Source organism: Oreochromis niloticus, linkage group LG14 (genome assembly GCF_001858045.2).
Source record: "Oreochromis niloticus isolate F11D_XX linkage group LG14, O_niloticus_UMD_NMBU, whole genome shotgun sequence".
NCBI classification, from domain to species: Eukaryota; Metazoa; Chordata; class Actinopteri; order Cichliformes; family Cichlidae; genus Oreochromis; species Oreochromis niloticus.
The window spans coordinates 38,419,722-38,432,184 of record NC_031979.2 but is presented as its reverse complement, the minus strand read 5'-3'; the positions used below and the strand labels follow the sequence as shown (position 1 = coordinate 38,432,184).

The 12,463-nt window shown below is 44.1% G+C and overlaps 1 protein-coding gene across 2 annotated transcripts; it reads left to right on the top strand.

Annotated features, from left to right (window-relative positions):
- Window positions 1–49: 49 nt before the first annotated feature.
- Window positions 50–12,169, top strand: LOC106096421 (mucin-1). 2 transcript variants are annotated; one of them, XM_019345174.2, is made up of 7 exons: window positions 50–277; window positions 4,148–4,417; window positions 5,129–5,223; window positions 5,669–5,825; window positions 6,916–7,095; window positions 9,523–9,570; window positions 10,071–12,169. In XM_019345174.2, the coding sequence occupies exons 2-7, from the start codon at window positions 4,276–4,278 to the stop codon at window positions 10,964–10,966; spliced, it is 1,518 nt and encodes a 505-aa protein (XP_019200719.1). In that variant the 5' UTR covers window positions 50–277; window positions 4,148–4,275; the 3' UTR covers window positions 10,967–12,169. The 2 variants fall into 2 exon arrangements, with proteins under 2 accessions (XP_019200719.1, XP_025754167.1); XM_025898382.1 differs by lacking the exon at window positions 50–277 and adding an exon at window positions 429–712.
- The last annotated feature ends 294 nt before the right edge of the window (window positions 12,170–12,463 follow it).

Here is a 12,463-nt window from a genome sequence, read left to right as displayed (position 1 = left end):
GGTGATGGTACTCATTAAATATTCACCGTGTGACTGAACGTGCAGACTTCGTGAGTTTGGTGACGGATGTGTTGGGAATGGGAGTGACTGGTGCATACCGCGTCTGCGGCACATGGGGGCGCGCAGCGGCCTGAAAATGTTGCGCGTTCGAGGAAGAAGAAGGAAAAAAAACCACACGCGCTGCGTGAATAGAGTCTGCGCAATTCGCTTGTTCTCGTCACTCCGAACTTTCGGGAGAACCACGAAGGAAGGAGGGGAGAACAGCGCCATTTGCCTGGTAATTATTTACAGCATATGCGGCCTTTTAAAAAACACTGCACGTCACGCGGAATCCGCAACAGCAGCCCCCACGGGCGGCGTTTTCGCGCAAAACGTACGAACGTGCTACAGTGCGAAATAAAAGCGTAGCGTCGGAGCTAGCAGGCGTCTCCTCCAGCTCGGACACCGAGAGTTGGAGCGCAAAGACACTGCACAGCTCCGCTTGTAATGTTCGCGATAATCCCGCTCGTGATTACGGAAATTCGCAGGATTCGCACGTCTCGTCGTTTTCACGCAGCAGCGGTTCAGACCCGCGTAGCTAACGGACGCGGAGGAGTCGGGTGGGCAGCTCCCCGTGTGAACCATCAGGCACGAGCTCAACAAAGACACAGCACAGTCGCAGCTGATTGGTTCCCGTGGGCCACGTGGCCTGGGAGAAGGCAATGTTTATCAGGTATTTAATGAGATCTGGACCATTAGTACGCTCTCGTGGATGTTTACAGCCAGCCAATCAGCGCCGGTCCGAACTCCGTGACGTAAACAGAATTCAACAGATTAACCAAAAGAAACAAAGTAACTTAAAAAAAGCACTTTAGAAGGATGGCTGCACTAACATGGTTACTTACTTTGTAACTACTTGATATATGGATACACACATATACATGTGTATATAGAGAGATGTCATACACACGTGTGGCTGTGGGTGTCTTTAGGTTTCCTCAGAAAAAGAAGAATTTCTCAAAGACAGGAAAACGGTCATCTATCAGTGTTCGTGTATGTAAAAGTCCAGCCAGAAGGGGGCAGTATAGGGACACGAGCTGAAGGAAAAACGAGATGTTCTCGTCCACAGCCGTGAAAGCGGCCCTTGTCCAACACTGCAGGTGGTTTTCCTGAAATCTGTCTGTTTATGGTTCAGTCAACCTGAAACCAGTAAACTGTCTGCTATGCGTGCAGCACTTTTTGTCTGTGTTGCTAATTAAAATTAAGTTTTCACAACATAAAATCCAGGAGAATCCAGGAGACAGACACTCGTAGGTTCGGTTCAGCTGCACAGCTGTCGCTCGGGTGATAACATCTGTATAGTCCAATTTTATATGAATTCATCGCAGTTGCTAAATTTGAATGGGATTTGTATCATAGATAGGAATGGTTTTGTTTAGACCCTTTTTAAAGTATGTAGAAGTATTTTTGACAACATAATTTTGTAACCTTTAAATTGTGAGCTGCAGGTACATTTAAAAGTGCCAGTGGATGACTGGACTACCTGCTTCTGCAGTCATTTTTTTTTAAAATTGGGAACATACTTGAAACATGCATGAAATATTTATAAAACTGTATGAAGAAAATTTTGTCTCACAACTTGGAAAAAAATTTGCCACATTTTATATTAGTCATTTAAAAAATATTTGCTTCAGTGGATCAGTTTGTGCCGCTGGGACCAGAAAGTTGGTCCAGTGAATAAAAACGTTTAGATTTTTTTCTGAAGAAATTTAATGGTTTCACAGACTTAAAAGAAACAAGACCTCACAATAGGGGAGAAAACCACTATTGCTCAGATTCCTACAGAAAGACTGCTCACTCCACAGCTTGGTAGCTTTTAATATATCCGAGACCACAAGTGTACAGCAGACAGAGTTGTACCATAGCTCTAAATGCTCACTCTAAACTTGAGTGGGCAGATATACTTGGCTGGCTATTGTTATACAAAGCTTGGTGGAATGGGACTGCTATCACTTCCCGTGATCCAAGACAGTAGTTACGTCTCTATTCCGCTGGTATCTACTCGTCTTGACTCAGTTTTTAGGTTTTTCCATTAGGTAGTAGTACCGGGTACTGGTTACTTTTTTAGTACCTGTTCAGTGGGGGTTGCAAGTAGGGTTGGGTTTAAAAAATAGATTTTCCGATTAAAATCTTTTTTAGTTTGAATAATGCGATATGGATTCATTAAATCCTGAGTCGACTTAAATATAAATGTATTTTTCCAGAAATACCAGAATCTCAGGTTAAAGCTGACAAAACTATTTCAACAACCGCCAACAGCTAAAACAGCAAACGATTAAAAAGCAGGTAATCCGTAAAAAGATGTAAACGCAAAGCGCAACCTGACGGCACGTACAATTCACTGTACCAGCAACAAAAGAAGATCAAAACTATGCTTCACGTTTAGAAATATCGTCATAGATACACTCTTATTTTGGCAGTTTTGCTTCCACCGCGATAAAATTACACTTCCTGCACAGCTCTCTCTCTCTCAGTGTACTCAGAGAGCAGTTTACCATCAAAAATCTGTTTTCTGCATTATTCTCTTGCTTACTACGCACCAGTCTACCGTTGTGTACAGCGCTGTCTGCTGCACATGTGACCTCTGACAAGAAAGTCTCATTTCTGCTGTTCAATACCGAATGTAAACTTTTTAATTGTATGCCAAATTGCAAAACTCTTAGCTGTGTCTGTAATCAAACCTCTGTAACTTTGCTCTGCTTCACTTCAGCAGCATCAGGTCATGTTCACATGTTGATTCACGGTTTTCTTCAGTTTTTGTTCTACTGCAGAATATTTTTAAAGTTATCTGCTATAAAAAGCCAGGACAGGAAAATCTCCTTCATGTTTTTCTGTTTTATCCTCAGTTACTTTGACACAAAGGCCTCTGCTGTGATGCTCACACCTCTGATGGAGTCTCACACTGTCAGCTTTGTTTTTATACATGGGTATAAAATATGGATGTATGGGTAAATAATCAGAATTATAATATTTCTGACTGTCTGAGTCAAAATCAAATTGAATCAGCTTTTTTCAGGACCCCTCAAAGCGCTTTACAATTCCACTATTCATTCACTCTCACATTCACACACTGGTGGAGGCAAGCTACAGTTGTAGCCACAGCTGCCCTGGGGCAGACTGACAGAGGCGAGGCTGCCATATCGCGCCATCGGCCCCTCTGGCCAACACCAGTAGGCAGTAGGTGAAGTGTCTTGCCCAAGGACACAACGACCGAGACTGTCTGAGCCGGGGCTCGAACCGGCAACCTTCTGATTACAAGACGAACACCCAAGTCTTGAGCCACGATCGCCCCAGACTGCATGCTGGTGACTGGCCAGGCTGTGGCGTTGCTCGATGAGTCATGAGATTGTCTCCTTCAAAGAAATCAAAACTGCCATTTTTGAAACTCGGCCACAAATAGCCACACAACATCCAACACTCTGATCCCCGAGTCTGAGAAAAAGCCACAGACTGAGCAGCAGGTGTAGCATCACCTCGAAATGCTCCGTTCTCGTGTTTGTGTCATATAAACATGACATCACAAGACTTTCAGCCACATTACTTTGATGACCACATGCACATTTATGTGGTACTCATTTGCAATGTAAATCGACCCAAACTGATCAGTCAAATCGAGTTGGCACAAGTGGGACTGAGTCATGAAGTCCATCCTACCCAGGCCTGCATCACAGCATGCGAAAATATGAGACAGGAAGCACCACAACAAGCTGATTAGCAGTGACTGAATTTTCAGAATAAGAGCGAGGTTTAGGAGACTGTTTAGTGTAACTCAATGATGTTATTATCTTACATGGATTAAATCTCTCATTAGTCAAAATGTACTCGTGCGTTTATGCTGAAATTCTCAGAAAAGTGGATGTTAAGTTATTTTGTAAAAAATTAAAAGATAAACTTTGATCTGCACAAAAGCTTATTAAGGAGCTTATTTAGAGCAAATAATAAGTAACAGTTTTTAAACAGAGTGAAATTTTGTATGTTTATGAAGCAGAGATGTTATTTCTGCCTGCTTATAATTCATTTTATCACAGTGTGCGCTCTCTTTCCTGGTCTCCTACTTTTTCCATATTTCCTTTCTTTCATCGTTTTTTCCTTTGTGTTTTTTCTGCAGGTCCTGTGCAGTCAGCCAGGCGTGTCTAGTCCCGACTGGCAGCTGGATCAGGATTGGCTAGTCGTGGAGGGCGGTGAATTTGGACTCGGTCTCTGTTTTAGTGGGCTGTCCGAGGCAGCGGCAGAGCCATGTCAGCCACGTGGCGTGAGGATGATGAGGAGCTGAGGGTGGGAGGAGTAAAAGGAGCATTGAAAGCCAAACCGAGGTTCTCCTTCACTGAGGTCAAGCTGCTGCTGGAGGCGGTGAAGAGGAACAGATACATCATCCTCAGTGAGTAGGAATAGACAAGTAGATTATTTCTTTTCTGTTTAGGAGGAAAGTCTTCGTGGAGCTGTTTGTAATAAAACGTGTGCCATTGAGGCCATTCTGGTACGACCTACTGACCGTCCTGTTGGTCATGTTTATCATGCGGGTGTTGAGCTCCTCAAATCTCTCATCACATAGGCCGATGGACGCCAGCTTCGCCGCCTTGGGCTGCATTTGGTGACAGTGATCTGTATTCTAGTGCAAAATGCACTCCAGCCGACTGGCAGCAGGTGGAGAGCTGCTTCTGATGCTGCTATGTCGCCCTGCTCAGAGAAGCTGCAGTCAGAATCCCTTTTGTTTTTGTCAGGACGGAGTTTAGACAGTTAAAACACATCCGAGGGACATTTTTTTAATATTGTTTAGTTCAGGAACCACTGACACCACAGATACAATCCAAAGCTGTGGAAACACTGGCCTCACTGAGCAAGTTGGTTCTTGGAAGAAATTTCAAGTGAAGCTGATTGTGGTGCAGAGAACTTGAGTCAGATGTCAAACACAACACTTGATTTTATTGTGAAGTTACAGGATGTTTTACTAGTCAGTCTTAAAACATTCTGCTCTCTGTTTTGAATGTACCGTGCTTTTAAAGATCCTTACCAGCAGAGGGAGCACATGGGTCACGTTTTACAGCACTGCTGTGATTTAATACTTGAGACTGATTCGTTCTCTCTGTAGGGAAGTTTAACCAAGGTGTGTCGGCTGAAACGAAGAAACAGACGTGGGTCGAGATCACCAATCAGATCAACGCTCTGGGAGAGAATCACAGAGAGGTTTGTTTTACATCATTCTCAGCTCCAGAAAGTCCTTCAAAAGATGATTTGTGAAGTTAGAACAGTTCAGAAAAGCCCTGATCTGTCCTTCAAAGTTTTGTTTTTCTGCATTATTAATTTATTCAAAGTCATGTAAAAAGCATCAGTTCTCCCAGATGAGCGAATTAATAGATAAGGCCATTCAGTCCTGCCACACTATGCTGCCCTCTGCTGTTTGAACACAAAGGCTCTATAAAACCTTTGCCAATTATATTCATACCAAACTTAACAATCACATAAGCTGAAAGTCTTCACTTCAGGATGCGATAGATTTATTTTTGTCGTCTGTGGTTCATAAATGACCGACAGATTGTCGACAGTAGTTTAATAACTTGCAGCAGTCGCAGGCACTGTGATGGATGGGATATGTCACTCAGCACTCCTCAAAGGTTTCGTTTCCACTCAGGTGCGCCAGATCATGAAGAAATGGGCAGACCTGAAATGTGATGGGAAGCGACGCATCGCAGCGCTGCGGGGTCCCAACGGCACAACCCTGAGGAAGAAGAAACTGGGTCCCGTGGAGAGGATGGTCCATAAGATACTGATGATGAGTCCTAGAGGAGGTGAGGCGAGGCAACACAGGGTTTTATCAGATTGTCCATTTTCTTTCTTGGAAAGGTTTCTAAGTGAGTGAAGTGACCCAGAAGTATCAGAGTTTCAGCCACGATAAGAGCTGTTCAACTCTCCCAATCCGAAGGAAAGGCGCTTCGCTGCTGCCTCCTTTAACAAAGGATGCACTAAAACTCATCCTTTAGGAAAGGAAACAAGATGATGCCATCCAGCCCGTAATGAAAACACGTGTTAGTTTCACTTCACTGCTGTGACTGGAAAGCTGTATTTTGAATTTATTAATTCTGAAATGTAATTGTCCTTTTTTCCTCATAAAAGGCTGATGTTCTTCAGAGATAAGCTGCTGTCATGTCACTGCACGCGTTGGCGTTTCAACCAGGTTTCTCCTGTTTTTTCTCATCGTGCCACTCAGCTGTCAGTGACCCAGCACCTGCTACTGATCTGTTGTTCGACAGCTTCGCGGTGCATTAACGCCACCTTCTGGCAGCAGAGATGCTCTGCATCCTGCTAGGTGGCTGTAAAAACTGGTCTAAATTTGGGCCACTGGTTTTCTGACTCGAGTTACAGTGTTGTGTATCACTAACACTGGTGTATATTTCATATTGCTGTGGCTTCAGATTTAATGTGCTGTGTACACAGACTGTGGTAGGAAACTGTTTTTATCAGCCTGCTGGGGGCTGTGTACTTCCTGGGTGAAGCCCTTAAAGTCTAGAGTAGTGTTGTACTCAGCACTGCCCCTAGAGGCTAAGGAAAATGCTGCATGCACAAACTGACTTCCTGAAGTAAGTAATCTGTCTGATGTATTCTTTGCTGCTCATGTGTGAAAAGCTGCAGCTGGAAACTGATCACATTACTGGCAGCCAATCACGGTGTCCGGATTGGCTGCCGGTTATTCAGCAGATGTGTTCTGTTCGCTGCCTCTCAAAGGAATTTCACTTCGCAGGATGGCGCTGCATTGTTAGCGCGGTCAGTGTAAAACTGAGAAGTTATAGTGATATTTTAAAAAAGGTACCAGATATATCTGTGACGATCCGTCCAGCCCGAGTATCAGAATTTACTCAGATTTCATGTGTTGGTTCTCAGACGGCGACAGCGATCTGGACCTGGGAGAAGACGACGACTTCTCAAAGATGTGCAGTAAAGGGCTACCCTCGAACAGTTCACCCTACTCCTACCTCAGTCTGACAGACGGCACTCACACTTTATCAGGAGGACCCTCCTTTGACCTTTCACCTCTCTCCTCACCTGAAAAAGAACTTGGCGGTGAGTAGCGTCGTTACGCCCCCACCAAACTAGGAAAGAAAAAGCTCAGGCAGCTCGATCGAGGGTTATTTGGGACCAGACTCTGAGGTGTAAATCACGGAGCTTCAGGGTCCTGTTTTACATTTAATATAAATATGAAACGGTTGGTTGTGAGACGCAGACTGATCTCTAGGGATGGGTATCGAAACCCGGTTCTTGTTGAGAACCGGTTCCCACTGTTTCAATTCCTTGGAATTGTTTGCCATTTTTGCAAACGATTCCCTTATCGATTCCAGTCGCCCCGAATGACGTCACCACGTTGCGGAGCGTCATTTACCTGGCAGGGCGCCTAAGCGGCTCAAACGCTCAAAAGTTTTGTTATACTTTACGAGAACGGATGACAACAGGGCAACTTGCAATACTTGCAAAGTAGATATTTTATTTAAGGGAGGAAACACTACGAATATGCAAAAGCATTTGCTCACAAAACACGCGATGACCTTAAATGAATGTCGTGTTTTTAATTCCGCTCCGGACTCGTGAATCTCAACCCAGCAGCAGCGGTAACGTTTGCACGTCCTCTCCCGTTAATACGGCAGGTAAATAATCAACTAACAGTGCATATTATGTTAGCACTGTGCGCTGCATTTAGGTGACCATGATGAGAGAGACAGAGTCTGGCTGGCAGTTCTCGCTGCAGTCTACCGTTAGTGTCTCCTTTCAGGCCAGGATAGACGAATGTCACAGAGCAGTGACTAAGTTTGTGGTCAAAGGCTTGCACCCATTTGCCACAGCAGATGCCCCCGATTTTCCGTAAGTGAATGTGTTTAATTGTAGGCAGTAGAGCTGGGCGATATAAGATTTTTTCATATCACGATATGTTTTTTTCATTTCAGGCGATAACGATATATATCACGATATAAGCCAAATAACTATATTTGTAAGATTTAAATGTGCCGTTGCTCACAAGTAAAATGTGAAATAATCAGCAGCTTGTTTTGATTTAAATATTTATTTCCCATAATAAGTTCAACAGGGTAGATGTACTTAAGGAACATGAGACTTCAGTTTCAGATAAATAAAGGCAAATATTGCAAACTACACAAAAGGCAGCCGCTAAAGCATTTAAGTTTCAAAATAGAACAAACAAAACAGACTAAATTGTCAATTCCACTTAGAAACAAAATATTAATTCTAAAAATAAATCTTAGTTTGTTTTACAGAAGAACAGACAAAATTGACTAACTTTTGTCAATATCAAATAAACTGAGAACTAAAAGGAAATTCTCAATCTCTCCTTGTTGTATAGCTTAGCTATTACCTCAATTAGCTGCTTGAATCCTTCATTTTCGACCGTGTTTATTGGTAGCATGTCTTTAGCATGACAGTAGGCTATGGCATTTGTTATGTCGCTATGTCTCTTAGCTTTTTTGTCATATGGTAAGACGCTGGAGAAAGCCGACTCAATTGACTGTTGCTGCTTCGCAGGGATTCCCCTGGTTGTTTTCGATGACGAATTAGCGCTTTTAGTCTACGGAACTTCTCTGGCCCTTCCTTTCGACAATCTCTCCGGCATTGGAACCGTCATCTGTGTTCTCTTCGGTAACCTGGTCACCCAAGCTCTCGGTTGATTTTTCTCTAGTCGGCACACTCATTCTCTCCATTACCCGGCCGGCACGGCGGCTGGCTGCTTCCCAAACAAATACACATGTGCGGCTTGGCACTTGTGCTGTACGTAACAAGTCACGTGACGTGACGCTGCGGCTGTGATTGGTTCGGCTATGCGCCACTTAATTTGGATTGGCTGTTCTTTTTTTTTTTTAAGACAGGAAGAGAGAGAGGTGAGGCCTATCGCAATAGTTTCATTTTTCTATCGAGAAAAAGTTATTTTGCAGTACATATCGTTATCGTTCTATCGCCCAGCTCTAGTAGGCAGGGACATTACTGGATATTCTTGTGTAATTGCTACAGAATAATTTATGTTATGTTAAGAATATTTATTTTATTATTTTACATTTACAATTTTTTTTCCTGGGGACCCTGTGACACCCCATTGAAGAGCCGTAGGCTGTGGATCTCTTAAGATCTCACTGTTGGGTTTGTAAGGCCATGTTACTCCTAAATTTCTATCTTGTTCAAAGAGAAGATATAAAACAAAGTTCTGAGCTAATCGACCTTAGCGTTCTCCTTTTTTAAAAATAAGAATCGGTAAAGAATCGATAAAGATTCGAATCGTTAAACAGAATCGAAAATGGAATCGGAATCGTGAAAATCTTATCAATACCCGTCCCTACTGATCTCACATCGTCACCGACGTACAAATCGATTGTTTAAGAAGAGAAGAAATAACTCGGTGACTGCTTCTTAGATCCAACTAACATGTCTCAAAAGCATTTATCTCTGAGGCCTTCTTGGATGTTTTCATGACGTTCTCATGTTTTTTTGCAGGAGATCCTTTCCACTCCTCCTCTGACTTTGACCTGGGTGATGATGGAGGTAAGGACACAGTTTATACTTATTTTTTAAACCGCGCAGTGTAAATTTTGGCTGTGAGTGTTAAAAATCATCCATAATGTGCATTTAAATTAAAATGAATCAGGCATGAGGTCAATGTTTGAACAAGAATTTGAAAATGTTGTGAGATCCTGTAAACTTCCTGCTTTCATTTGGCACAAGCATGAATGTCATACCTGAGACTCGGCCGTAATCTGATCGAGGCAGTGAAGTGAGGAATAAGAAATTAAAACCCTGAACATTCATCTTCTAGATTTGTGCTTTCCTAAGAAAAGCAGGCTTCCTGTAAAATGTGGAGAAACAAAGACGGTTTACTGCGTGCAGAAATACGATGTAAACATCTCGACGGTGCGGTTTCTTCTGTCCTTGCTTTAATCTAGTGATAGCATTAAAGAGAGTTTGAATCACCCTGCATGTTTCAGTGCTGCTCCTTTAAAGAACAAACTGCACAAAGATCCTCCTGTGGTGTTTGTCCTTCACAGAACACATGATGGATTTTGATGAAAACGACGACTCCATGTTCTCCTACCCTTCCTCCATCCGGCCACCCCCCACCTCCCTCGATCCTCTGCCCGATAACGCCCTGATGAGGGTGAAGCCCGTCTACACGTACTCCCGAAGCAGCAACGGCCAGAGCCAAACTATCCAGAACAACTCCTCCTCCAGCAGACCTCCACCTGGACCTTCCTCCTCCTCTGTGGCTTCCACGTCCTCTGGCTTTCCTTCGGCTTCTGATTCAGAAGCTGCTTCATCCTCTGCTGTCCCTCCACCATCACGGTCCCCCAGCACCTCCAACAGACCTAGCTCTGCCCTCCCTGCTCCCTCTCCATTCCCTCCTCCACCATCTTCCTCTGCACCTGCTGCAGCAAATGGTGCTTCCTCTCACCCTCGACCTTCTACCTCAGTTCCACCACCTGCAGCTTCCTTCACTTCTCAGTCCTGCGCTGCCTCAACAGTCACCTCTGCCACTATTTCTTCTTCTTCTCGAAGCCAGCCTCCTCCCTTCTCCTCCCTCTTTCCACGCAGTACTCCCCCCACCTCAGGCTCAAACCTATCGGACCCCCTCCCAGCTGGAGCGTCCTCACGCAGGTCACACGAGCAGGTCGCCCAGGTGGCGTCTCAAAGCCTGCAGCAGCAGCGGGCCAGCAGGATGCTCCTGACCTCAGTGTCTCAGTCTCTGGAGACGTTGGCTCAGTCGGTCCAGCTGCTCGTGGAGAGCCAGCAGGAGTTTGTGCAGGAGTCCCTGCAGCTCCAGCGGGAGACCGTGGACATCCTGAGGGATTTTTCCAACACTGCACTAACCATGCTGAGAGACAAGGCCAGCAGCGGGCAGCTGGCCCACCATCACCACCGACATCATCCCGCCTCGCACTTCTGAAACCCAGAGGGAGAAACGACGGGTTTGAGCAGTGCGAGGAGCTTCTCATTAGTCGGGAGTCTTTGTGGTCGGTGTTCCTGTTTGACGGTCTCAGCTGCCGGACACAAAAGCTGCTTTCCACTGGTGACTCGAGCACACGCAGATTTAGGCCCAGAGCTCAATTTTATTTATGTGCCTAAATCCTGTTTAGTTTTTTCCCTTTTTCTAGTTTTATTTGTGTCAAATTCTACAAGTTTTCCACACTGTAATAATCAGCATTTCTGATGGTGCTGAGCTGCTGTAGTCTCACAACCGCCGTGAACATTTCCACACAAACCCAGAGTGACTGAGAGCATTTACAGGAGATGATACACTACATGGTGCAAGGACACGATCTGGAGTTTGATGATTCTGCTTCCTGTGTGGACTGGGACATGAGAGGGGAATACAGAATACTAACCCTCCATCTGATCTCCAGAGTGAGGCTCAAGAGTCACGGCGCTCTTAAACTCAGACTGGCTCCTTTCCAGTTACCTGAAACACCAGAGGAGTAACACCTGGGGACAGATGGGACAGGTGCTTCATGTCTGTAGTAAATTAGGATAAATTGTTGAGCAGAAGGAACCTGTTTTGTTGGGGTTACTGCTGAATTTCGCTGCTGCTGCTGAAACTTTAGCTGTAATTGACCAATAGATGAACTGAATCTCTTTTCCTCATTAAAAACAAACAGTTCTCTTTTGGTAATCTGTGTAATCTGCTTACAAAATGCATTTGTGCATGAAATCAGATAAACTTCACCGTAGACACAAACCAAAAAACACAAACAACAAATCCAGACCGTGCAGTATAATACAGTACCTAAAACAGAAGGCAGCAGATATTAACGACTGATTCACAAACTGATTCACTTTAACCCAATCAGGGTCTAAGCAGCTGTGCAGTTTTCAGTAGAAGCTCCGCCTTTTACTGAACAAAGCTATAAAATTGCAAATGTGCAACCTAACAGTATCCAAAGTGTAAATTTCCTGACTGTAAACCATTATAGGAGGATTAACTGCTGCAGGTGACCGTGACACCGCATCATAATGTAAATGGGAAACACAAATGTGGCTTGAGCTGACAGAGTCTCTAATATCTTTATAAATGTACTTTTGCAGCCTGGGGCACCTTCTTAGTGTGCTTCTTGAAACTAAAATAAATCAGATATTGTAGCTCTGAAACTTGTGCTGTGGCTCACACGTGAATTTTTAACTTATTTGCTTGTTTTAAGGACGGAGAAAAGCAAAGTTGCACGAAACTTTAAGAAGTCCAGCCTCTTTTCTTTCCAGGCTCTTTAGAGCAGCGGTCCCCAACCTTTTTTGCTCCACGGACCGGTTTGTGCCCGACAATATTTTCACGGACCGGCCTTTAAGGTGTCGCGGATAAATACAACAAAATAAAACTAGTACCGGTACCGAAAAAAAGAAGATTTATTCATAACACACATGAAAAGACCCAGGAAAACAGAGTTAACGAAAA

Coding starts and splice junctions, on each gene's coding strand:
- LOC106096421 (XM_019345174.2), top strand. CDS start 4,276: ATGTCAGCCACGTGGCGTGAGGATGATGAGGAGCTGAGGGTGGGAGGA. Junction 5,224..5,668: donor TGGGAGAGAATCACAGAGAG/GTTTGTTTTACA, acceptor GTTTCCACTCAG/GTGCGCCAGATCATGAAGAA. Junction 5,826..6,915: donor GATGATGAGTCCTAGAGGAG/GTGAGGCGAGGC, acceptor GTTGGTTCTCAG/ACGGCGACAGCGATCTGGAC.